The sequence below is a fragment of the Panthera pardus genome, unplaced genomic scaffold, assembly GCF_024362965.1.
Source record: "Panthera pardus isolate Hobbes unplaced genomic scaffold, ASM2436296v1 HiC_scaffold_21, whole genome shotgun sequence".
NCBI lineage: Eukaryota > Metazoa > Chordata > Mammalia > Carnivora > Felidae > Panthera > Panthera pardus.
The window spans coordinates 54,770,986-54,798,213 of NW_026526777.1; the positions used below are offsets into that span (position 1 = coordinate 54,770,986).

General features: G+C 40.6%; 1 protein-coding gene and 1 long non-coding RNA gene across 13 annotated transcripts in view; both read right to left on the reverse strand.

Annotated features, from left to right (window-relative positions):
• Positions 1 to 8,541, reverse strand: part of DNM3 (dynamin 3) — a 569,424-nt gene extending 560,883 nt beyond the window's left edge. For 4 of the 7 annotated variants that reach the window (XM_053909278.1, XM_053909279.1, XM_053909280.1 and 1 more), the window contains exon 1: positions 8,198 to 8,541. In XM_053909278.1, coding sequence (XP_053765253.1) covers positions 8,198 to 8,358 — 161 coding nt within the window. In that variant the 5' untranslated portion in view covers positions 8,359 to 8,541. The remainder of the gene's footprint in view (positions 1 to 8,197) is intronic. The other 3 variants (XM_019424838.2, XM_019424902.2, XM_019424889.2) reach the window with 2 other exon arrangements.
• A 1,207-nt stretch (positions 8,542 to 9,748) lies between these two features.
• Positions 9,749 to 27,228, reverse strand: part of LOC109252376 (uncharacterized) — a 36,199-nt gene continuing 18,719 nt past the window's right edge. Inside the window, exons 2-6 of one of the 6 annotated variants that reach the window (XR_008424676.1) lie at positions 18,155 to 18,268; positions 18,083 to 18,117; positions 15,257 to 15,988; positions 13,787 to 13,867; positions 9,749 to 10,298 (exon numbers count right to left, since the gene is read on the reverse strand). This is a non-coding gene — a long non-coding RNA (uncharacterized LOC109252376). Of the gene's footprint in view, positions 10,299 to 13,786; positions 13,868 to 15,256; positions 18,269 to 27,228 lie in introns of all 6 variants that reach the window. The other 5 variants (XR_008424675.1, XR_008424673.1, XR_008424674.1 and 2 more) reach the window with 5 other exon arrangements.

The following is a 27,228-nucleotide window of genomic DNA, read 5'->3' on the forward strand; positions in this document are numbered from 1 at the left end:
CTTATGAATCATAATATCACAGGCATCATTTATTGAATGCATATTATGAGCCACACACTATATACATTATCTTACTTAGAGCCCACATGCACATTAAAAAAAAAAAATAAAGTCTGGGACACTTGGGTGGCTCAGTCAGTTAAGCGTCCGACTCTTTGTTTCAGCTCAGGTCACGATCTCACGGTTTGTGAGTTTGAGCCCCAAGTCGGGCTTCTCACTCACAGTGTGGAGCCTGCTTGAGATTCTCTCTCTCCCTTTCTCTCTCTGCCCCTCTCTCACTCGTGCATTTTCACATGTGCCTCTGTCTCAAAAATTAATTAACATAAATAAAGCCTGTATAATTATGTCTATGCTGCAAATGAGGAAATTAAGTCCCAGAGAGGTTCAACGCCTTGCTGAGGAGTCATGCTACTAACAATAGTCAGAGGTGGGACTGAAACACCAGTGAACAAAGCCTGCACTCTATCATTAGGATATGACAAGTCCTTTTCAAATATTGGCTTTTTGAGAATCTAAGAAAACAAGTATCATAAATAAAATGAGTCACCCATCAAATTACTTCTTTAAATGAATTTGTCCTTTTAATTCCAAGACACTGAAACAAAGAGGTCCTTCAGAAGCCCTACCCACTTCTAATAGGTATGTATGTGTTATTCATGGGTATATCATAATCTTGAAACAGTGGGAAATGAAAATGAGATGCTGTCACCAAGGAGCACTGACACACACTTGAAACTTCTAAAAACAGAGGACTTTCAGCAGAGATGCTAGAGAAAAACAAGATCTAAAACAGTCCTGTATCATTCACATAATTCATGGATTAAATATACCATCCTTTTCCTCAACAACTATCTTGCCTTTCTAATCAATTAACGTTAAGGATTTAACACTATATTGACGCTTGTTGAAATTAATTATTAAAGTAATTTCTACGCTATGGATGGGCCTTCCTCTAAGGATACAAAATACAAAAGGAGGAGGCAGAGTGAGTTAAGAGGGAGGCACTTTAGAACAAACAGTAAGAGGAGGAAAAGAAGATGATGAGCTGAACAGGGCTCCCAGTTCTGAACACCAAGTTCCAAACTCAACTCTGATTCTGTTTCCGACCTTGGGCAAATCTCTTGGTCTCTCTGTATCCTGATGTAGCTCCAGGAAGTTAGCAAAGAAATTAAGACAGAAGAAAGTTTCTTACAGAACCTTGTGGAATGCCTGCCCTTGCTACTGACAAAAGCAAAGCTAAGCTACCCATGACAAAAAATAATGAAACACCGATTTGGTATTCATAAACCCTCTAATTTGTTGGAACAGTATTTAACTCAAGAAAAGCAAATCATTTAGTGCTAACCCTCTTCCTTTATCCTCCCCCACTTCTAAACAATAAACAACACATTCCACTCTCAAGTTTGCCTTTAGAACATTTCCCTGACATTCTGTCTTCAATTTCCTTCACTACTTTAACTAAACACCATTTATTTATTTATTTATTTATTTATTTATTTATTTACTTACTTACTTACTTATTTATTTAGCTAGCTAGCTAGAGCAAGAGGGGCAGGGCGGCGGAGGGGGGGGGGGGGGTCGGGCAGAGGAGAAAGAGAAAGAAAGAGACAGAGAGAGAAAGAGACAGAGAGAGTGTGTGTGTCTGTCTCAAGCAGGATCCATGCTCAGCACAGAGCCAAATGTCGGGTTCCATCCCATGACCCTGGGATCATGACCTGAGCCAAAATCAAGAGCCCAATGCTCAACTGACTGAGCTACCTAGATGCCCCTAAATGCCTTATTCTTAAAATTCTTAAAAAAGAAAATAGAGGCACCTGGGTGGCTCAGTCAGTTAAGCATCTGACTTCAGCTCAGGTCATAATCAGGTTCATGATGAGTTTGAGCCCCGCATCAGGGGAGCTCCACTTCTCTTTCTCTGTCTCTCTGTCTCTGTCTCTCTCTGCCCCTCATGGGATTCTCTCTCTCTGCCCCTCACTCACTTGTGCCCTCAAAAAAAAAAAAAAAAAAAAAAAAAAAAAGACAAGAAAAGAAAAAAGAAAGAAAGAAAAATAGAATTCCACTCCTTTCAGCATTAGTGCCTTGGAGGTCCTTATAAAGCAGTTGGTTGGCCTGATCCATCCCACTCTTACTTAGCCTTCACTGCATCCAGTTATATTTTTAATCTCTCCAACCTTTTTTCTTTCCTCCTACTCTTCTCTCAGGCCCTCTCCAATACACAGTATCTCTTTGGGATAAGGTGATAGTCTAAATTCAATGCTTTGTTGTCGAGCAGACACTGAGACATAGATAGCCACTCCCCACTTTGACATCGATACTTCAGTACATGCAGCCTTGAGTTAAAATGATACCAGCTGCCAAATGACACTGGAAACTCATATATTGTTTACTTTCCTCTTATATTCCAATTCAATTTCAGAAGTATGGATTTTCCAAGTTGTTTTCTTTTTCGTAAAAATAAACTGACATAGTATAAATTATTTTGTTCCAGTTTGCATTACACACAACTGCATTCATTTTACAAAGCCACTTGAAAGTTGAGATCTCATATCTTATGCTGTCAGTTCTCTTTTTATACATACATCAGCTTCTATGTATTCATACTCCCTTCTATATTTACCCACAATAGTTAGAACTCAATAAATACATGTTCATTGACTTCGTTTGATCATATTTCTCAAGAGTACCAATAGAAGTCATATCCAAGGCTTAATCTCAGGTTGGCCACTTACTAGCCATGTGACCCTCTGCAAATTACTGGTCTCTCTAATCCTGAGATTCCTCCCCTATTGACATGGAGATGTGAAGACAGGTAAAATAAAGAAAACATGCAAAGTACATAACAGTGTCCATGCTTGCAACACAGTAAGGCCTCCTTCTTCCTTCCACTTTATAAAAATGTGTTCAGTATTATATTGCCCATTGGGATTTTAAGTTAATGCTGACAATGTGAGAAATTACAAAGCAGACTTAGAGGAAGGCAAAACTTTGGCCAAACAGAAAAAGAAATGGATTATTCTATACAGTACAGTAGTTCAGGGCTCTCTTGACTTGGCTCTGGTGGGAGAGAAAAAAAATCATCTGTTGTAGTCCCCTCAATGTTAAATAAATTATAGTAACAAGTAAAACATCATAATTTAACTCCACTTATTAGCCCTAACAAAAGGTAGTAAGAAAAACACCTAATATACTAAATGTATGTTCCATTGGTAGATAACCCAATAGCCTAATCTCTAGCTATTAAGTTTTCCATTCCTCCAAAGTTCTGGAAGGCTTTCTGCTCAACTTCATTCCTAAAGAAGTTAATCAAGTGCACTTAAAAAAAAATTTAATGTTTATTTATTATTTTTGAGAGAAAGAGAGAGAGACAGAGCGTGAGCAGGGGAGGGGCAGAGAGAAAGGAAGACACAGAATCTGAAGCAGGGTCCAGGTTCTGAGCTATCAGCACAGAGCTTGATGTGGGGCTCAAACTCACGAACTGTGAGATCATGACCTGAGCTGAAGTCAGACGCTTAACCAACTGAGCCACCCAGGTGCCCCCACAAGTGCATTTTTTAAGTAACTGTTAATGATAAGCAAATTTCAAAACAGAGATTTTCTATCCAGTCAAGTTTGTCTAGTTTTACTGCTTCTCTGATACTATTAATAAAAAAGAATTAAGTTGACTGTGGTAATTAAATCTTACCAACTGTGAATTTGTGATAAGCTAAAGTGCATTATATATGTTAATTCAGCAGAAATACCTTCGTAATTTCAGGTTTTAGCAATTCATTGTTGGATGAAAAAAGTTCATGTGTCTGGAACTTTATTTAAATAGACTCTTGAGAACCATGAAGCTCAATTTTCAAACATTATCGCATTTTAATTGTTAGCACCCATTTACCTAATAACTTTAACACTTGGAAGCCATTTGTTGAAAAATATTCACTAATTCAGATGCTTTGATATTTAAAAAAATACTTTCCGTCAGTACAAACCCATTTCTGAATTAAGTTTTACTAATATAAATGCTTCTGTGCCTAATCCCATTTGCAATTAGAGAAGTCTTACCCCCCTCAATTTTTAACTACTCTCTTGAAATTAGTCAAAAGATTTAAAAATAGATTAGTGTTGATCTCACAACTCTTGATCTCCGAATCGTGAGTTCAAGCCCCACATTGGGAGTGGAGCCTACTTAATTTTAAAAAATATATTTTAAAAAAGCTTTAATTTAATAATCAACATCCATCTTTAAAACATCACAACTAAATAAATATACATTTGACACTTCCACATTGAAACACACTCCCTCAACACAGTCACTTTTTAAAAAATCTTCTTTTAATCATTAATCAGAAAACCTATTCTATTTGTACAAAATTAAAAGTCTATTTACCACTCAGACTAGAATAAAATAATGTGGAATTCTCTGCCTATATAATTAGCATTGAAGAACTAAAATTTCCAACAAGTATATCATTAAAAAACATTTGCACATTAGCAACTAGTACAGTTTTCATTTAACACCTCCATAAACAACTTATATGCACTCTAAACACATACTTAAACAACCCAATTACATGCTAGAGCTCCCTGCAAGAATGTCTAATACAGTAAAGAAAAATACTTCCCCTTTAACTAATGTTGCTTCTTACTAAGGAAGAATCTTCTGTGAAATGAGGCAAGGTAGACATAAATAAATATGATTAATACTATTAATATGGCAGCTTCTTACTTATTTAGGTGGTGCTTTTAAGCGTGATCGAAGAAAGAAGTTAAAAGTATTCATGAGAGGTTTGGTAAATCTAAATTCAGAGGGGGCAATACGACACAGAGGTTTTAGAGTATAGGTATAGAGTCCAGATACCTCAGGTTGAATCCTAGCTCCACTGTTTTTATGTTAAATTAAATTAGCCATCAGCAAGTTACTCAAACTCTCTAAATCTCAATTTCCTCCTCTGTAAAATGGAACTCATAAGAGTACCTTCTTTTGTGAGGTTTTATAAGTATTAAATGAGATTATCCATTACAAGCCCTTAGAATAACACTAGACGCATAGCAAGCTCTCAGGATATGTTAACCACTATCATCGTCATCATCGTCTCACCGCACTGTAAAAAAGAAAAAACAATGGATATGAAAGTAGTTGAGTAAATTCAATTCTTCCATACACAAACCAGACAAATGGGCAGACCCCACACCATTTAATGCACCCCTTTATTCACACCATGAGTCTCAGCTTCTACTCATTAGACCTTACATTGTCTCTCATCGCCAGCCTATATTTCATCTGAACAACCAAAAAGAACAATCTGGTTACTCACACTATATTACGTTAATATGTAAACTCATCACTTCAGGAAGAAAGTCACAAACAAGTAGTTCATTCATGACTCATTTTATTCATAACAATCTCAAACTTGTCACCCCAAAATTGGATTTTACAGCTACAGTTAAATGAAGTAAACACATTCACAACCAAACTCATTCAGTGGTGTAAAAAAAAAAAAAAAAAAAAAAAAAAAATCAATGTAAATAAATAGTCCACTAAACACAGATTGTTAAATACTGAGGAAAATGCATCATTATTTTGAAGAGAACAAGCTTAAATGATGAGTAAACAGAACTCACACAGGCAATGACCCCTTGTTTTATGATTACATTCAATAACTGCGCATACACCAGAGTCTTAAAATGAAAACAGATAACATATAAAAGAGGAACGTTTCATCCTTAAAGGATCTTATCTTTATTGCAAAATGTCTGGATAATAAAAAGATAAAAGGTTATAGTGGGGTATGAGTAGTTTTTTTTCTGTCTAGGACCAATCTCCTTCCAAAATTGAGAACTCCTTTTTCCCTAAGGTTGGTTTATAATTAGAAATTAGATTCCTCAATAATTCAATGACTGAAACCTTTATTAAAGTCAAATGACCTTTTTAATTAATTTTTTCCTAATATATAAGCTCTGCTAGGCAGGTGTCATCTCTACAGATAATAAAGCCTTTATATATTTATTAAATGAGATCTCCCTCTCTGTTCATCCTTTCCTTTGATTTGATATTCTAACAGCAATTAACTACTGGCACAACTTTAAAAAGTATAACAATACTAATGTATTCTGCTAAATGCTCTGATTTGTATACTTGTAATGTCCCTAATTTTTGCTCTATCATGAAAAATGTTTAAGCTAAAATATTTTACTCTCCCATGTCTCTTTTTTGGAATTCTCATTTTAAAAGAATACAGCTAGTAAAGGGAAGTGTGTCAGGATTTGAAACCTGGAGAATGGAATTGAGATACATGCATAAAACTGACATATTCAAAAGCTCTTGACGCAAACAGTGCATTTATAACACAGGCCCATCCCAGTAAATACGTGAAGGATGCATAAAAATATGGCCATTGCATTTGAATTACTTACAATTTTAATCTTTAAGTATTTGTTTAAAAATAAAAGTAGTTAAATGACAAGGCACCATGTTAGATGTCCTGGAGCCTGAAAATTCAAAGTATACTGTCCTCAATCCTCACTGTCCCTATGGATACCACTATAAGTTTAGTGACAATAAATCAAAAACAAAGTAAAACCCTTAAGTGTATGGCTGTTGTATGTGTATGTTTGAAATCACACTCATCCTTCACTTCACCATTAGTCTGAGATGACGTATGCAAAATGTTTCACCATGACTTTTCCCATCACTCAAAGTGATAAAACCGAAGTGAAATGATGAAGAGATTTACTCAATTGTCAGTAATTTTACTTTTTTGCTGGGGTCCTAAGCTTTCTAATTCACAGGAGGAAAAAAAGACGAGGACGAAGAGTATCATCAGACAGAGCATCGTCTGAGAGAAAAGACTATGCACTTTACAGATACTAACAATTCCCAAAGGAGATGTAGGAATATCGAAATTTTACCTATCACCAAACACTAACCAAAAAAAAAAAAAGAAAAAGAAAAAGAAAGGTGTGGGGCGGGGAGGAACAGGAGCCTTCCGAATCTCAAAACAGTCGCCAGCCCCATACAAAGAGTAAAGTACCAGCTCGGGATTGTCCCCACTCCGGCCCACCGTCTCGCCGCTGTCCATTTCTACCTGCTTTACTACAGGAAACAGATTTCAGCTTTCGTAACGCTTTAAAATGGGCTTTTCTTGGCAAATGTCTGCACTCCTCAGGCGAGGCCGTTACGGTAACTTAATCCCCCACGCACTGCTCGCTGGAGGAAATGCTGATTCCCAATCCAAAAATTAATTCTCTAGCTTTTTCTGTATTAAAAGAGCCACGAAGAAACCCGTAACTCTCATTTAGGCTCAGCATATTCTCTTGAAAACCCGCCGGACAGATGAGAGCTCAGGGAACGGAGGATGATGCTGGGGGGAGGGGGCACGCGGGGAGAGTGCGAGAAAGACGCTGGTCAATCCCGAGATGATGCAGGAATGACATGGCATCTGGGCAACACGAGTCCACGCTCACCCCCCTCCGAGAGTGTGCCTCGGTTTCTCTGACATAAGCCTGGCGCTGTGAATAGGTGCACACGCGAACACACCACCTTTTATTCTCCGACTCCCAGGGAGGAGAATGGTGAGGAAGCGTGGCTGGGTAAAGCTTCACCACAACAAACGGTTTCTTTCTCCTCGCACCCCGCCTCCCCTGCTAGGAGCAGGGGACGACTGTCTCGAACAGTAGACAGCTGAGCGGAGAAGCGGAGCGAGAAGGACAGCATCTCCCGGGGAGGGGGGGGGGGGGGCGCGAGGCCGGGGTGGGGGGATAAAACCCCGAAGCCTCCCGGAGAGCCTCCCGGAGGCTGACAGGAAAAAGAGGGGGATGAGGGGCCGGGAAAACAGAGGAGACGCGGACTGGGAAGCTCCCGGGCGCGCTACGCATCCAGGCTGCCCGAGGCTTGGCGCGCCGGGCGGGGCGGGGAGGGGGGGGGGGAGCCGATCCCGGGCGGACCCCCTCCCCTGACTCCCCGGCCGGAGGACGCAGAGGAAATGGCTTTGTATCGCAGGATGAAAGGCAGACAGGAGGGCCACCGGGCGCGGGGGGGACGGAGGATGCCCGCAGCCGGGACGACCCCGCCCGCCCCGCGGACGCCGCGGCTCTGCCCTCCATTCCTCCTCAGCCCCGGGCCGGCCCTCGGGCTCCCCGCCGCCGGAGCACGCTCCAACGGCCGCGAGCGAGCGGGGTCGCCAGCCCCGCCCCCCGCGCCCCGCGCGCTCACCTGCCCACGAAGTTCTCGAGCACCGAGCTCTTGCCGGCGCTCTGGCCGCCCACCACGGCGATCTGCGGCAGCTCCAGCAGGCAGCTCTGTCCCAGCGCCGAGAAGGCGTCCTGCAGACGGTTCACTAGCGGGATCAGCTCCTCCATCTCCCGGTTCCCCATCCTGCCAGCCCCGCCGGCCGCCCGTTGGTCCCTGCTCTCCTCTGCGACCTGGCGGGGGGAGCCGGGGGGCCGCGCCGCCCTAGCCGCCCCTGCCGCGCTGGGTTCTGTCAGCCGCTTCCAGCGCAGACGTCGGATCCCGCCGCCCGCCAGCCGCTCGGCTCCTGACAGCTAACGGCCCGCAGCGCGCCTGCGCGGGCGAGAGGGGGCGTGGCCTGTCTCGTCGGCCGCCCCCTCCGCGCCCCGCCTGGCTGTAATTTCGCCTGAGGGTTCCCGGCCGGACATCCCGACCCCGCGCGCGCACGCACTGCCTCCCAGCTGCGGCCAGATGCCACGACCTCCGTCCTCTGCTACCAAGGCTCAGAGGCAAAGTTACAGCACTTGGCCAGGGAGTCAGCAGCAGCTACAAAGCCAAAGTCTAGTGGAAAGCCCTACCGATTACCACTCAGCCCTGTCACCAGCAGTAGTAGCAGCATCTCCGCCACCACCACCACTGCGCCGCCGCCACAGTCACTTCCCAAAAGCAGATCTCATATTCTCACGCCCTGCTCCAGAACCCAGCTCTTCTCAAGGGGGCCGGCCTGTGGAGTCTAAATTCTTCCATCTGACATCCATTTCAGGACCTGCGTAGTCTGACCCTACCTAATTATTCGACTCTAATGATTCCGTCTCCCAGCCCCGTCTAAACAAAGGTGGAGCCGGTCGTGCTTACCCCGTACCACTCCCCCTTTTCAATCTACCACACTCATTCTGTCCTTTGCGACTCCTCGTGCCATTTCTCCTACCCATCTGTCTCCTCATAGGGTCTATATAAGCATGTACTCTGCACATTTTCTGTTATATTTAGCAGACTGAGACGGGTCCTGTGCCGGCTGATGGAGACATGAAGATAAATGGTCGTGTTTTGCTCAGCCTCCTTAGAGGGTTCCTCTTTACAAATAGGTATCGATGCTTTCCAGGATTTAATTCATGGGCCTTGTCTCACATTTTAAGGGCTACCTGAGGACTTTCCAATGGCTTTAACTCCACAAAATGACTAGTGACTACAAGAATCTAAATTGCTAACCCACCTCTCTCTCCTTTACTGTTGACTACTCCCACTGGTCCTGGACCTCATTACCTGAATGTCCACAAGTACCTCTGACTTAAATTCAAAACTGAGCTCATCTTTTCTAATTTCAGCATTTAATGCTATAAAGTTCCCTTGAAGCCTAGAAAGACTTGTATAAAAATGTCCAAATAACCAAAACACTAAGAACAGCCCAATCATCAATGAACAAGTATGATTTGGGCATACTTCTAAGCAACAAAAAGGAGTGAACATTCAATACAGCAATAACATAGTTGAATCTCAGATATAGTATGTTGAATGAAAGCCACTAAAGAGTACATATTGTATGCTTCCATTTATGTGAAGTTCTGGAATAGGCAAAATTATCTGTGTTGATAGAAATCAGAGCAGTGGTTGCCTCTGAGGTGTAAGGATTGACTGCAAGAGGCACCAGAGATCTTTGTAAGGTGATGGAAGTGTTCTATGTCTTGATTTGGATGCAAGTATGTATTCGTAGACTCATTGAACTAAACATTTAACATCTGTACATTTCAGCGTTGCCTGGGTGGCTCAGTCTGTTGGGCATCCAACTTCAGCTCAGGTCATGACCTCCCGGTTTGTGAGTTGGAGCCCCACATTGGGTTGTGTGCCGACAGCGCAGAACCTGGAGCCAGCTTCAGATTCTGTGTTTCTGTCTCTCTCTCCTTCAAAAATAGATAAACACTGGGGCGCCTGGGTGGCTCAGTCAGTTGAGTGGCCGACTTCGGCTCAGGTCATGATCTCGCAGTTGACGAGTTTGAGCCCCGCGTCGGGCTCTGTGCTGACAGCTCAGAGACTTGAGCCTGCTTCCGATTCTTTGTCTGCCTCTCCCCTGCTCATGCTCTGTCTTTCTCTGTCTCAAAAATAAAGACAAACATTAAAAAAAATTTTTTGATAAATAAACATTAAACAATATTTTTAAAAAGATTTGTGCATTTCACTGTAAATTATACCTCAAATTTTCTGAAAAGCAAAAGAGAAAGACAAAAATGAATGTATCATCCCCTCCACCAAAGCGTATCCCTAGTAGGATGTCTGCCTAACATGCCTTCTTCAGGAATCACCTTTCCATCTACCACATGGCTGTAGCCAGAATACTTATGAAGATACAAGGGCATGAAGAGCAACTAACTGCCCTCCAGTGTGCTCCCTATCTCAGCAAGAGGTCTGCCCAGTCCCAATCCAGAATCTGGAAATCATCCTCACTCCTTTTCATTCTCTCTCTCCTTCATCCCCTACATCAGGTTGAATCCCAAATTATGCCCATTCTACCTCCCTACAACCCATCTCATCCTCTTCATCTTTGCTGTCAGTGTCTCATTCATAACTATCATTTGTTAACCACTTTCTTCTATGCTTCCCATATATATATGTAACCTGAACAGATTTTCATTACTGCACTTGACACATTGCATTGAATCTCTGATTTATATGTCTCTCTCTTCCACTATAAAGTGATAGCAGAATAATGCCCCCTACCAACTATGTCCACATTTAAATCCCCAGAAACTGTGAATATGTTACCTGACATGACAAACAGAAATTTACAGATGTGATTAAACTAAGGGGACACCTGAATGGCTCAGTTACTTAACCATCTGACCTCGGCTCAGGTTATGATCTCTCAGTTCATGACTTTGAGCTCTGCATAGGGCTCTCTACTGTCAGCACAGAGCCTACTTGGGACCCTCTGTTCCCCTTTCTCTCTGCCCCTCCCCTGCGCACATACTCTCTCTCTCCCTCCCCAAAATAAATAAACAGTAAAAGCAAATTAAAAAAAAAAAAAAAAAGCTAAGATCTGTGTGATAGGGAGATTATGCTGGATTGTCTGGATGGACCCAGACTGATCACAGGGATCCTAAAGAACAGACAGCCTTACCTAGCTATGTCAGAGGGATATGTGACTACACAAGAGTCATCACAGAGTTGCAACTTTGCTGGCTTTGAGACGGAGAAAGAGGGACCACAAGCCAAGCAACGTTGTCTGCATCTAGAAGCTGGAAAAGTCAAGGAAACAGACTCTCCCTGGAGCCTCCAAAAGGAACACAGCTTTGCTGACACCTTCATTTTAGCTCACTGAGACCTGTGTCAGACTTCTCTGACCTACAGAACTGTAAGATAATAAATTTCTGTTGTTTTAAACCACTAAGTTTGTGGTAATTCATTAGAGTGGCCATGGAAAATGAACACAACTAACCATAAGTTCCTTGAGGGCAAGACCCTTCTCTGTGACTCTCAATGCCCAGCACTGTGCTTAGTACCTAAGGACACCATAGTCTCCAGGGAACAGGCATAAACAAATTATCACAACACAATGTAATAATTGTTCCGATGGTAGTATGGACTGAACTGTGTCTTTTCAAAATGCATATGTTGAAGCCCTAATCCTCAGTGAGGCTATATTTAGAATAAGGTTAAATAAGGTCATAAGGGTGGAGCACCGATCCAATAGAATATCCTTACAAAAGCTTGCTCTATCTCTGCCATATGGGGACACAGTGAGAAGCCAGCCATCTGCAAGCTAGAACAAGAGTCCTCACCAGGAATCAAATCAGCACCTGAATGTAGGACTTCCTAGCTTCCAGAATTTTAAGGAAATAAATTTCTGTTATTTAAGCCACCCATTCTATAATATTTTGTTATGGCAACCTGAGCAGACTCACAATACCACGTTTGTTTAAAGGAAAAAAAAAGGAAAACAAGATGGGAATCTGGGAGTAACCATTCTGTCTGGGGAGGCCTTGATGAGTATATCCTGCACTCTGCTATGTGCTGTGAGGAATATAAAAAACTCAGAAGCACTAGCCCTTGCCCTGAGTATCTTGCACTCTAATGTAAAAGGCAATGCTACCAGGCCTTAGAGAATGTGTAATCATTATATAAATTTGAATTTCAAGTGCACTGAAGCAATGCATGTCATCTGTGTTTTCCAGAACTTAGGTCAAATCAGTCCCACCCACCTACGTCAAGAAACCAACCTGAACTACTTTTGCTAATTGCTTTCTTTCTTACTTCCCATTTCCAGAACATTTCCAGAATCAATTCTGCAATAACATGCAACCTGAGAAATTTAATACTCACACTCAACACCCTTTTTGCATAAATTAATCTGGATAAAACAAATAGCAAGGAAAACTCCAAGGGGAAAATCTGAAAGGAACTCTTGACAAGAAGACAACCTACACCTTTGAGGGTGGGTGTAAAGCTGAAAAGGGGAGCCCGGTCAGCCGCCCCTGCTTCCTGACTGCATCATATGATCACCTCAGCCCTGCTTCAGCACCAAGTGATGAATGCCAATTCCTGCTCCCTAACACACTTGTTTCCACATCACCTTCTGAAAATGCAGAAGATTCCTAAAGGTTAACAGTCATTTTCAGGTGTGGCTCTCTAGCTAGGAAGTTAGAACTTTTTATGAACACATCAGAACTCTTATTGAAAAGAGGATTTTCCTTCAGAGTCATTGTGAGAAGCACCAATGCAATTGCAATTGCAATTCTACTGCATTTCACACAGTGTCAGTGTGTGATATTAATTTTGAAATTAATAAACCTTCTCCAAAAACTCAGACTCTGGTCCACAGTCACACATCATTTCAGGTAAACAAAATATTATCCGTGTTGACTTCCTACCACATTCATAGGACTTGGTAAAATAACTTCTGGCTAATTTTAAGAATTAAACATATATACTTAAATAGATGTATCTTAAGTATGCATATATTTTTTAAATATCCTACAGGCTGAAAACAAGCTCTAAGGAGGTAGGAAATTTTTGAGCAGAGAAAACATCTTTGAAAAACACTTAACCTCTGAAAGAAGAGCACATACTTGAAGATATGATTTAGGAATTCATAGTTTTTAAAAATCAGTCACATTACTGCAGAGCCACATCTCCCACAGTGCCTCACTCAGTAATCAGTAAATATTTATGAAGCAGATCTGAACCAAAACTGTAAGCATTTGTCATGTCAAAGTACCTGTTGGTACTTTGTGAGTACCAATAGTAAATGATAATGTTACTCTGTGTACAATTTAGGACCTATTCAAGCCTTACAGTTCATTCCCCAAAGGTTATCCCTTGGATGGATTTTAGATCTTACTGCAAATCAGTTTGTCTGCAGGCATCTTTTAAGTTCTGTTAAACCCAGTGAACATCCAACATAGACACACAGACTTTCAATACTGTAGCCATCCTGGTTGACACTTAGGTCTCCCAGAGCTTCTCTCCTTCAGCTGAGAGCAGGGGTCAGAAAGTAAAGACTCTCAATTTTGTTGCCCATATTTTTCCTTCGCTGTCATCAAGACGCAAAATAACTCTGGAAGAACTACTCCAGTCTCCTACCCTTATCACTTCTGTCAATTTGAGATCTGACAGATGGAGTGTCACCAGTAGTCTCATGGAAGCGTGGCTGAATCTCAACACCTGCAGGGCAGAAAATACCAACAGGCAAGATTAAGGTGTTAAAACAGAAGGGTTAGGAAGAAGTCTCTGTATCACTTCTATTTGACTTAGCAGTTTGTGCCTCCTTCTATCAAGTAGGTATAGCCTTTTTTCTGCTGTAAGCAAAATCCATACATACTGAAGCGGAACAGAAAGCACATAAGATTCCTTTTAAAAGGAGGGCCCCTAGTGCTTTTTAATTCTCATGTATTGAATTATGAATCTTATACATATAGAGATATATAGGGATAATTGTATATTAATTGCATATTATATGTAATTCTACAGTATCATTAATAACATACTAATATCTTTATATATAGGTAAGCTACAATGGCCATTTAAATATGTTTATGAAGATTTTTCACTGACAGAGAAATTATATGACTAAAATATTAAATGAAAAATGCAGGTTATAAAATTTTACATATGGATTATCATATCTGCATAACAGCCTGTCTGGGGAAAAAAACTAGAAAGAACCGTGCCCCAAAATTTAATGATATTCTCAATGAGAAAGTATCGAAAATCTTTATTGCACTTTTCCATTTTTTCCCTCAAAGTGTCTACAATGAATGTGTATTACTCTTACAATTTAAAAATTGAATAAAAATGCTGTTTGGCTGACCCGTAATTGGTTTACACACACACCAGCTTGTCAGCCACAAAAGTGTTGTGTAATATAAGGTTAAAATAACACTGCAAATAGGAGCAGGAGAGGCCACGAGCTCCTTGACCCCCAAGCCTTTGCCACTCACTGGCAGCTGGTAAGTGGCAAGTGATAACTAAGATTTTAAAGTGGGAAACATTTCTTTCTGGCTCAGGGAGCAGAAGTGTTACAAGCCCTGGCCACTACGGTCACAGGAAATATTACTAGCCAAGCACCCCAAACTGCACACCATCCATAGCTATAGAAAGGAGGTATATGAGCTGAATTTTGTGTGCTTAAAGCATATGCCATAATCTATGGCATCAATAAGCCAGACATAAAAGACTGCATCCTGTATGAATACATTTATATGACATCTAGAGAAACCAGAACTAATGGATGATGACAGAAAGCAGTCTGGGGCTGAGGGTGGGGACAGGGGATTGACTGCAAGGGGCATGTGGAATCTCTATCTTGATTGTGCTGGTGGCTATGTGGTTGAATATGTTTGCCAAAACTCATTGAACCATAAACTTAAAAGGGTGCATTTTTTTTTTGCATAAATTACACTGTAATAAAAACAACCTATGGCATCTATGACACACACCTATATGACATGTAATGGTAACACAGAGTATGATCATCTCAGTCTGGGGATAACCTTAGTAATGTGCAGCCATAATCATGCTGGGTTTTGAAAGGACAAAATTAAATATACATACCCCCAAGAAGCTTGCAATGACTCCAAAATTCTGCCAATACAGAGCCATTCTTTCGGGATCTCTGAGTATTATGTTGCTGGGGGGGAAAATCACTTAGAGAAGGGAAAGAAACAACATAAGCCATTAAAAACTATCTCTTGGAGAAGGTTACATTCCAGCTCAGGAAGGGGGGTCTAGGACAAGAGTGGAAAGGGTATCATAAAGACACCAGAGTGAGAGTGTCCTAAGCAACTTTCCCCATTTCATATGGTCTCCTCTCTTTAATTTTACAGGAAAAATGTAAACCTTGGAAAAGTCCAAGCCCTGAGCATACCGGTGAGGTCCAATTGAACCCCAACTCCCTCCCTCCTGGATCTTTTGCCAAAGACTGTGGTAACAAACAACATTGACAGCTTTTGATACTGCTTTATACCCACAAAACATTTTCATGTCACAGCTACTTTTGGAGTAACAACTAACAGATGGCAATACAATTCCCACCTCATAGTTAAGAAAATTGAGAGAAATCGAAGAGGTTAGGTGACTCGGCCAATGTCACGCAGCTAGAACTACTAAAGATGCTGCCTGCTGTGCTACAGCATACCATACTTGGATCATCCCCTTAAAGAAACCTTGAACCTTGCGATATATAGTACTTACATTTGCCAAACCTATATTGAGACTGAAAAGTGTTCTCACTTCTTGGCCTTTTGGCTAAGATCAAGTGGAGACTGAAAAGTTCACGGCGAATTCCTGTTTGTGAACAAAACCACGTTTTATCTTCATACAAATTATTTCAGTTGTCATCACCTAGAGTCAGAAGATTGAGATTAAAGATCCTATTGGCTCTGTGATTCACCCTCCTAGCCCTTAATTTCGTCTGTAAAATGGGTATATTAATGTCTGTTCTTCCTAATTCATAGAACTATTGTGAAATCAAATAAATAATGAACACTAAAATATTCTAGAAACTGCATGGTATCAAATGGCTATTAAATGCTTTACTTATAATTATCCAAATCTACCCATGGACTGTAAATATATTTTGTTAATTACCAAAAGGGTGTCTTGATTAACTATAATTTTTACGTGATTTATGTGATAAATATCTATGTGATAAAAACATCTTCACATATCTTACTATTCATGTATCTCATCAATTTTAGGATTCCTTCATCTGGTAAATTAGGATTGTGGAAGAGTTCACTGTTAAGAAGAGCCCAGAAATAACCAAACAGAAAGTGTAATTGAAAGTAACAGTTCAAATTAAAAGCAAAAATGAACTATTGGGACCTCATGAAGATAAAAAGCTTCTGCACTACAAAGGAAACAATCAACAAAACTAAAGGCAACTGACAGAATGGGAAAAGATATTTGCAAATGACATATCAGATAAAGGGCTAGTATCCAAAATCTAAAGAACTCACCAAACTCCACACCCGAAAAACAAATAATCCAGTGAAGAAATGGGCAGAAGACATGAATAGACACTTCTCTAAAGAAGACATCCAGATGGCCAACAGGCACATAAAAAGATGCTCAGTGTCACTCCTCATCAGGGAAATACAAATCAAAACCACAGAGATACCACCTCATACCAGAGTGGCTAAAATGAACAAATCAGGAGACTATAGATGCTGGAGAGGATGTGGAGAAATGGGAACCCTCTTGCACTGTTGGTAGGAATGCAAACTGGTGCAGCCACTCTAGAAAATAGTGTGGAGGTTCCTCAAAAAATTAAAAATAGATCTACCCTATGACCCACCAATAGCACTGCTAGGAATTTACCCAAGGGATAAAGGAGTGCTGATGCATAGGGGCATTTTTACCCCAATGTTTATAGCAGCACTCTCAACAATAGCCAAATTATGGAAAGAGCCTAAATGTCTATCAACTGACAAATGGATAAAGAAGTTGTGGTTTATATATACAATGGAATACTACTTGGCAATGAGAAAGAATGAAACCTGGCCATTTGTAGCAATGTGGATGGAACTGGAGGGTACTATGCTAAGTGAAATAAGTCAGGCAGAGAAAGACAGTTACCATATGTTTTCACTCATATGTGGATCCTGAGAAACTTAACAGAGAACCATGGGGGAGGGGAAGGGGGGAAAAAGTTACAAAGAGGGAGGGAGGTAAACCATAAGAGACTTAAATACTGAGAACAAACTGAGGGTTGATGGGGGTGGGAGAGAGGGCAAAGTGGGTGATGGGCATTGAGGAGGGCACCTGTTGGGATGAGCACTGAGTGTTGTATGGAAACCAATCTGACAATAAATTATATTTAATAATTAAAAAAAAAGTAACGGTTCACTAGGAATCAAGCATGACAAAGTAATGGAGAGCAAAATAAGTTTTCACAAATAAGCACAAGTCAGAAAATCCAGAAAGCAATGAGTTAAGAGGAGGCAAAAATGGGCTGAGATGGAATTTGATGGAGAAATTACACTTAAGCTTAGCCCCTTTACAAGTTTTGTTGTGCTCCATGTACAGTTTGAAAAGAACTTAAAATAGAATAAAGGTAGCCAATGACACAAGTATAATTTCCAGGTTCTCCGGAAAAATTATGCAAAGGAATGCAGTATCTCTGGAGCCAAGGATCTCCAAAAATGTCCACTCCCTGCAGAGTCCTCTTTAGACTTTCCTTAGTGACTGTTCAGGCAAAACTCACTCCTACCCTCTTCCCCTCAGCCTGCTGACCCTCCTCCTGGCTATCATCCTCATTTGCCTCGAAAACTTTTTGTAGATCTAAGAGCTTGTCCTCTAGCAAGACTGCCAAAAAGCAACTCATTCTGAAAAGTCAATACCCCAGGGTCTCATAGAAAAAAGGCCAAAACTGAAGACCTTTAATTTTACCGCTGCATCACTATTCCATCGACCTGTCACTCTGATAAAATGGTTCCAGTGCTTCCCTACATGATCTTCCAAATGTTCTCCTTGTAGAGTAGTTTGAGGAAGTTGTTTTCTTTTCTGTTTTTCTTCCATCCCCACATAAATTATTTCAGGAATGTAAATGCTGGCAGACATGCGCTGAGAGAATAGAAAGAGAAAATTCACATAAAAGGTGATAGGCGGGTTCAACCCCAACTCCCTTTTATGCAATTTATTTTTTTATTGGTGAAAATTGCCAAATGCCTTATGGCTGAAGAACTATGTTCTGAAAAATAAAAGTTCAGCTGTGAAGACTGAGCTGTAACTCCAGTGTAGAATGCCTCTGAATCCATTAGGGCATGCTCTACTTATATCCTGCTGCAGAACAGGAATTTTTCACACACACACACACACACACACACACACACACACACTCCCCTTCAGGCCACTGATTTCTGCAAAACAACATCTCCACCAAGAAGGCCATGATAACAGCAAAAAAACAATTATGTTTTCTATGAATGAATGTGCACATGTGTCAGATGAGCCATTTATCATCTATCCTAACAAAAATGAATTTTCTTGTTTTCTTCTTTCTTCTTTTTAAAAGCAATTTTTGGCAGTGGCTGGTTTGAGAAGGATCTGGTTGAAATGATGGTGTTGACTCTCCATTCACTGACACAAATCCCTCACAATCCAAAGGGGCTAGATACTGCAGTGAGACAGAAGTTTCCCATTGCCAGGTCTATTATGCAATTGAGATGGACTCTTCAGTGATTTTTCTGTCCTATCCAGATGTCTCAATCCAAACAGAATGAGAAAATCAGAGAAGTCTCTGTTAGGGCAATCAGTTAGAGTTGACTGACAGTTATGTCTAATCTTGCAATATTGGCTGAGGGCTCCTTTATTACCTGCTTCTCCTCTCTGTTCCAGGAGCTAGATCCATTTTAGACAGCTGAGAACTGGGACACACTACTTGCTGCAGGCAGAGCCCCAATATGTGAAAAAGTCAGTCCGAGGCAGGCAGGGGAAAGGACTAATACCATTGCTAATAGTGTGTGCCTCACACACGGGGCTTTCATTATTTTCATAGGCTATGTATCTCTTCTGTCTCCATCCCCCCAATCCTGAAACACCTCCACTGTGCTCTCTGCACCCCATGGTCTATTACCAATAGAATCTCTTGTATTCTCAACTTTTTTTCCGAAGTTACTGTATAGAAACCTGGTTCTTCCCTGAGGAGACTTTTTCTACTGGAGTAGTCTCAAACAGTAGCTGTCATCTCTCTCATGCCTCCTGAATCCAGGATAAAAGTAGACTAGGTTTCCTCAGTGCTCCTCATTGCCGCTTCTAAGCCATTATCTCTAAAATTCTCCAGCTTTAAATCTGTATCATTAGTCTCTTATCACCCCTGCCTCTCCTTGCTGTAAACATCTACCAGTCTCTTGTTCATTTTCCTCAAGTTTCAAAGATTCTAGTTTGTGACTCACTCTAACAACACGCTTGTCTTAATTCTTAGTGATTTCAATTCCATGTGGATGATACTTTCAACACTGCCCTCTTTGTCCTTCTAACCTCTCCAGTGATTTTGTCCTCCGCCCTATCTCTGCCTGTCTCCCCAGGGTCAATCCTCAGTCCCTGTCATTATTATCACAATATACAACCATCCATGATCTCAAATCCAAACATCCCACACTCTGTCCTCCATCTACTCTCTTTCAAGATAACTCTCTATAGAGGCCACCTGCAATAATCCATCAATCCCACTAGGACCTACAATCAATTAATTCCATCATCTGTTTACTGTCTCTCTCCCTCCATGTCCTCACTTCCCTCACCTTATTTAAATGCCATGATCTATCATTATAAACATACCCTCCACCTCCCGCTTCTCTCTCAATTTATCATATTTAGCAAAACCCAGCCTTGGAAAAATCCAATTCTCCTCCTACTCTGTGCCTGCACCCAAGAAGTTGAACATAACCAGGAAAACAAAAAACAAAAACCACTATTAGGCTGACAGGAACCATGTATTTTTAAAAATGTTTTTTTGAGGGGTGCCTGGGTGGCTCAGTCGGTTGAGCGTCCGACTTCAGCTCAGGTCACGATCTCGCGGTCGGTGAGTTCGAGCCCCGTGTCGGGCTCTGGGCTGATGGCTGAGAGCCTGGAGCCTGCTTCCGATTCTGTGTCTCCCTCTCTCTCTGCCCCTCCCCCCGTTCATGCTCTGTCTCTGTCTCAAAAATAAGTAAACGTTAAAAAAAATTTTTTTTAAATGTTTGTTTGTTTATTTAGAGAGCAAGAGAGAGAGAGAGTGGGGTAGGGGCAGAGAGAGAGGGAGGGAGAGAGAGAATCCCAAGTACGTTCTGCACAGTCAGCATGGAGCCCAACTTGGGGTTTGACCTCATGAACCATAAGATCATGACCTGATCCAAAATCAAGAGTCAGATGCTTAACTGACTAAGCCACCCAGGCACCCACTGACAGAAACCATTTCAAGTTAACGATACTGGACCTCAAATAGACCCGGTAATACTACTGCTTTTCCATAGTCCATTCAATCTTGCATTCTTCTAGATGATGACTTCAGACCTCCATGTCTCTTCCCTCATCCTCATTCTCAAATGGTGAATTGTATCCTATTTCATTAAGAAAATAGAAATAATCAGAAAAGAAATTCCCTTAGCTCCTATCATCTCAAATACCAGCCTACAGCTTCTAGATCATATACTCTGCCTTCCCTGGTGTTTCTGTAAATGGACCATCTAAACTTCTAAGACAGGATCTCCACATAGGCACTGGATTCTACTCTCTTCTTTATTTGATTACAGCAATTCTCTCTTAACAGTATCATTAATTTTTACCTCTCAATTGAACCATCCCATCAACATATAAACATGCTATCTTCCTTCTAGCACTTGATCTATTATTTTTTTTCTTACCTATCTCAGTTAGTGGAAAGTCCATTCTTCCAATTGGTCAAGCCAAAACACATGGTCATTCTCAACTTCTTTCTCTCACACCATACATTCAGTCCATCAAGAAATCCTACTAGCTCTATTATCTTCAAAATGTCTCTAGAATCAGACTGCTTCTGACTACCTCTGCTATTATACCCGTCTGCCACCACCACCCAGCACCTAGATTATTACAATGGCTTCCAATGTGGCCTCCCTACTTCCATCCTTACACTCCTGTTAACTATTCCCAATACAGCAACCAAAGTAATCCTTTTAAACATAAGTCCCATCATGCCACCCCTTTGCTAAATAAACAAATAAATAAATACATAAATAAATCCACCCACCAGTTTCCAATCTTACTCAGACTAAAAGACTTAGGAGGCCCCTGATTACTGATCCTCTCTGCCAGCTCCCCATCCTGCTCTTACTCTGCCTTTCTCTCCAGCTCTCTACTTCATGCACTTTGCTACAGCTGCAGACTTCTTTGTTGCTTCTTGAAAATAATCAACAGGTTCCTTTATGGGTGCCTTTTCACTTGTTCTTCCCTCTGCTTGAAACACTCATCCTTCAGATGGTCACGAGGCTGAGCATCCTTCAGATGCTCACCTTCTTTAAAAGTCTGTGCTCAAATGTAACTTTCTCAGGGACTCTTGGCCTGACTATTCTACTTAAAACTGCACTCCTACAGGGCACCTGGCTGGCTTAGTCAGTAGAGCACTTGACTCTTGCTCATGGGGTCATGAGTCCTAGTCCCCCGTTGGGCATAGAGCTTACATAAAAACAAAATTGCACCCCCTCATACACAATTTCTGTTTTCCTCCCCTTAGTTTTCTCCATAGCACTTATCTTCTAATAACCTATATAATTAAAATTTTAATTTGTTTGCTATCTGTTCCATACACGCATACATGCGCGCCTGAAAGTGAGCTCCATGAAGAAAGGAATTTGTCTGTTTTGTTCATAGTTACAAACCCAGTGCCCAGTAGAGTACCTGGTGCATTAGTACATGCTTAAATATTTGCTGAATAGATGATTTTAGCAACATAATTAGGGGTTTTATGATTTTGAGCCTATCCATGTGAGCAAGTCTAGTAGTACTGTAAGCTTCTTAATGCTCAGCATCATGCTATCTACTTTCCTGACTTCTCTCCACAGCACAAATCATGGCTTCCACAAGATGGGTTTCCACATTAAATCGCTACTGAATTGAACTGCACTGTAATATTACCCCATTCAGCTACATCCTTCCCAAATTCCTGATTTTTGGAACCTCAGAGAGATAATAGGAGGATTGGTGTTATATTAAACTACTAAGTTTCAGAGTCACTTATACACAGCAAAAGCCTATTGGGGCACTTGTAGAGTATTGCTCTTGAAATTTATAAATAATTCCCACCTTATTAAGTTAGCTGTCTCATGCTAAGTTTTCTCCCTATCTAGTAATTTAGTTACCAATAAAAATGACTTAACCAACCGACATAGTTATTGGTTAAGTAAACTACTTACATAACAAATATAATAGATCACAAAATGCATAATAGCTCAAACACAGTAAATTTTTTTTTTGCTTGTAGAGTACAGAAAAGTAAACAAATTAATAGGGGTAGTCTTTCACCAGGCAGTCAGTCTAACAGAACTTCTAACTTCAACATGCAGCTTCCACAGTTACCCTAGAAGTTGTCTCCATTTTAGCCAACCACAAAAGGACAAGAACATACAGGAGCATACAAGAGAGGTTTTTATGGGCCAGTCCTAACAATGATACATCACTTCCACAAATATTCCACTGGTAGAACTCAGTCACACAGCTACATCCAACTGCAAGGAACACTAGGAAGTATAATCTAGCTAAGTGCCCAGGAAGTAGAGTTGCCAGATTTAGGGAAAACAAAAACAAAAACAAAACAGGTCACCCTATATTTACCTGCAATCCTACCAGGAATAAGAGAACATTTCTGTTGAAAAGATAATATCCAAATAAGAAAGGAGAATGAGAGTTCATTATATATTCTTAATATGTCCCAGTAGTATGATAACATCTATCTCAGAGTACTCAAGACCAGTTTCCAACAACTCAAGATCGGTGTGATTGTAGATCACAGTTGAGGACCTTGTAACTCATCCATCTAAAGTAGATTCATCCAATGACTATTTACTGACCTAATTTATTTCTCTGGCAAAATGACCTTATATGTTGCTAACAGGAGATAGAAGATGGCAGAGAAGAGACAATAGATTTTAGCAACCTTTTCATGACCTTCCACCTGAATACCATCAACTCTCCTTAGCTATCTTCTCTCCCTACTAAGATAATCATTTTGACATACCTTTATCCCCAGGAAAAATAATTATCCTGACAATTTTTATACAGGCAGGCACTGTTTATCTGCAAGGGGCCTCCAGCTAGGATCCTACTGACTAGGTAATTCAGGGAATGCTAAGTATGTTTGACATAATGAGAAGAATATCACTGTTCACAAGAGTGGGACTAAATTTTTTTTGATAGATTCAGTCTCAGCTCTCAGTTAAAAACATTCAAGTTACGTATTAGAGATGGGATGGTGAGATTTAGCAGTAAGAAAAAAATTACCAGCAAGCAAAACCTAATCAGGGCCTGATCACAGACATGACCCCAATACCCAACCTAATACCAGATCAGTCAAAGAATGCTGGACTACATTATTTAGTTTCTTATCTCTTCTAAACTTAAGAATTCTAGAGAGCTAACCTACTTATCAAAAAAGGTAGTGCACAATATGGTTTCTATTTTCATAACATTTTCCACATTTCTCTATTTTGATGTAGATCTATTTTTGCAGCTAACAAGCCTAACTGTGATATGAGACTATTCTGGGGACACTCAGTTTTCTCTTTCTCTAATTGGAGACACATTACCCTGTCCATTTGCCTCAAGAAGTTGGCATAAAAAGGGCCATTAATGGCCTTAATGAAGGAGGAAATCCAGTCTAAGGCAGGTATATCAAAATGGATGGCTTACTTAGAAGCTCCTCACAACGTCATCACCCCGAGTTCACTCGTGGGTTTCTTCTTAGAATTTCCCAAGAGCCCTGCCAACACTGGTAGGAGTTCATCATCATCCCCCCAACTAGAGCCAGTGGAAATGAAACACAGAGGGATGTCTTAATATAGTATATAAGTGAGGAGTCTTCTAAAACGTCAGAGGTCATTCAGCAACAAAGGCAGTATTGAAACGCATGAGTTTTGGCTGCTCCATTTTAAGAGATACTCAAGTCCATAAAGTGGGAGATTTGTTATTTGTCTCATTTGTTTTTCTGGGACAGATTTTTTTTTTCTAGGGCAGATTTTAAAATAAAACTTCAGAGCAAAAAGAAAAAGAAAAAAATCAATGTCCTATTAGTAGCATAGTTTTAATAAATACTGCTTTTGAGAAAGTTCTTCATCTATTTCCATATCCACACCATTGTCCAGGAGTGTTTATTAGGCTCTACTTGCAAATACTTCTATTCCATCTGACTCATAGAGAGTTAAGCAAATCTACATGCAAGAATTTGCTATCTAAATCGTACTACAGATCCACTCATAGGCAGAAAGGTGTAGCTTTAGAATATTTCCACTGAGTTAAAATTCAACAGGGAATAAAGAAACGCCTCGCATCATTTGTACCAGGGACATGCAAATCAAAACCACAGTGAGATAACACTGCACACAAACTAGGATGGCTAACATTTTTTTTTAATGGGAAATTATCGTTGGCAAAGATGTGGAGAAATTAGAACCCTCATACATTTGCTGGTGGGAATCTAAACTTGTGCTGTTGCTGTGGATAACAATTTGGTGGTTCTTCAATAAGTTAAACATAGAATTAGCATATCACCCAACAAGCAATTCCTCTCCAAGGTATATTACTCCCGCCCCCCAAATTAAAAATAGGTATGCCAAAAAACCTGGCACACAAGTTCCATAACAGCATATTCACAATGGCCAGAGTGGAAATGACCCAAATTTCCACCACCTGATGAATGGATAAACAAAAGGTGACATATACATAGACTGAATATTACTCAGCCGTAAAAAGGAATGTACTACTGACATGTGGCAACATGAATGAGCCTCAAAAACATTGCGCTAAGTGAAAAAACCTAGATATAAAAGGCCACAGATTGTATGGCTCCATTTACATGAAATACACAGAATAGATATATCCATAGAGACAAAACCCAGTTGCCAGGAACTGGGCAGAGGGAGGAAATGGGGAATGACTGCTTAATTGGTATGGGGTGTCTCTTTGGGATGATGAAATATCTTGGAACTAGATAGAGGTGATGGTTACCAACATTGTGAATGGACTAAATACCACTGAATTGTACACTTTAAAATGGTTAATTCTATGAAACCAATATTGCACTATATATTAAGCAACTATAATTTCAATAAATAAATAAATGGAATAATAAAGCAATAAAGCAAATATCCTATCAGTTTATGAAATAAAACATTCCAATTGTCTTTGAAAAAAAAATGGTTAATTCTATGTTATATGGATTTTACCTCAATAAAAGAAAGTGGGGAAAAAAATCCAACAGGGAGGGCACACCTAGGTATATACACACCCCATCACCAACAGCCCTTGTCAGGGGCTTGGCAGTCTGAATTTCAGGTTGAGATGGGGCACAGTTGTTCTTTGGCCTTGTCAGGGCCTTGGTCAGCTTTGTGCACCCACAGCCCTGAGCCTGGAAAAGAGCAGGGTTGAAACAAGCCTTCTTCTGTGACCCTCAGAGTTCTGAGCAGGTGATGTTCTCTTCTGCAGGAAGCTGATACTAGATGCAGGCTGTGCTTTTTATACACAACGATCAGCCTGTTTCAAGAGCTCCTACCATTTACGTATTCCTCTCAAAGCCCAAGAAGCCTCAGCATTGTTCCAGGGCTCTCCTCTGGGCTATTCCCCATGGGAGTAAAGTCTTGATTTCTGCATCCACAGCAGTGTTTCTGAGCAGTCCCACGCCTATATCATTTCCACTGATATTTGCCCAATGTTTAGACGATGTTACCTTAACATTCCCTTTCATTGTCACACTCTTGAGTCCTTGACTATTAACATTTATGCAACAGTACTTGAATTCCAGACACTGTTTTTAAACTTTGCAATAACCTGACAACTATTGGGGGAGATTAACCACCCTTATTCATCACTTTATACTGAGCCCAGAAGCAAAGGATTGAAGAAACATGTCTGGCATGTCATAGGCTCTTAATAAATGGAACATCTTCCAGAGAGCATTTTCTGTCTGGAAATTTCTAAGATTGCAGTCTATGCACAGGCTAATCTTATGCAAATCACTTATCAAAAGCGTATGCTAAACTCATTCACAGGGACTCCTCTTTTGCATGCAGTGCTACTTCAAACACCCTTGGAAGAATTCTCATAGGGACCACAGCTCAAGGGAGGCACTGTTATCATAGGCATTCTCTCACTTAACCTGGTAGCACTAAATACTATATATATATATATATATATATATATATATATATATATATATATATATTTTTTTTTTTTTTTTTTTTTTTTTTTTTACTGATTCATTTAACAAACATTTCCTGACAACCTTCAGAATACTATGCCTGGCATTAGGAAGAAGAAGAAACAAAGACGTAAGTTCAAAGAACTCAGATATTTCATCCTCTATTCGAAAAGGTCCATTCCTAAACCTGGAAGAAAAATAACAGAAGAAACTCTCAATAGGTCAGTAGGCTGCCATCTCAAGGCTCAGTTTCCAAGTCAGAGTCCATTTTTCTAGTGTTACCTCTTCTGATTGTCCCTGTTCAACTCTAATCAATGAAGGTGATGCTTCATTTGCATCTGTGACTTCATTACTTTGTGAGTGTGCGTGTGCATGTACTCACAGAGATACCTTCATAACTTTCCATACATTTCATATGTAGGTATGGGAATATACACATACCTTCTTATCTTTCTTTCCAACAAGCTTTTGAAGGAGTAGTGGTTACACCCTGTATCACCTTTTTTTAATATAGCCTACCCACCTTTGTTCCCATGCTCACACTCAGCATCAGGTATGGACTATATACCTACTAGGGTCTCAGGAAGGGCTGGTGGAGGTGCCTGGATGGCTCAGTCAGTTAAGCAGTAAAGCGTCTGACTCTTGACTTCTGGTTCAG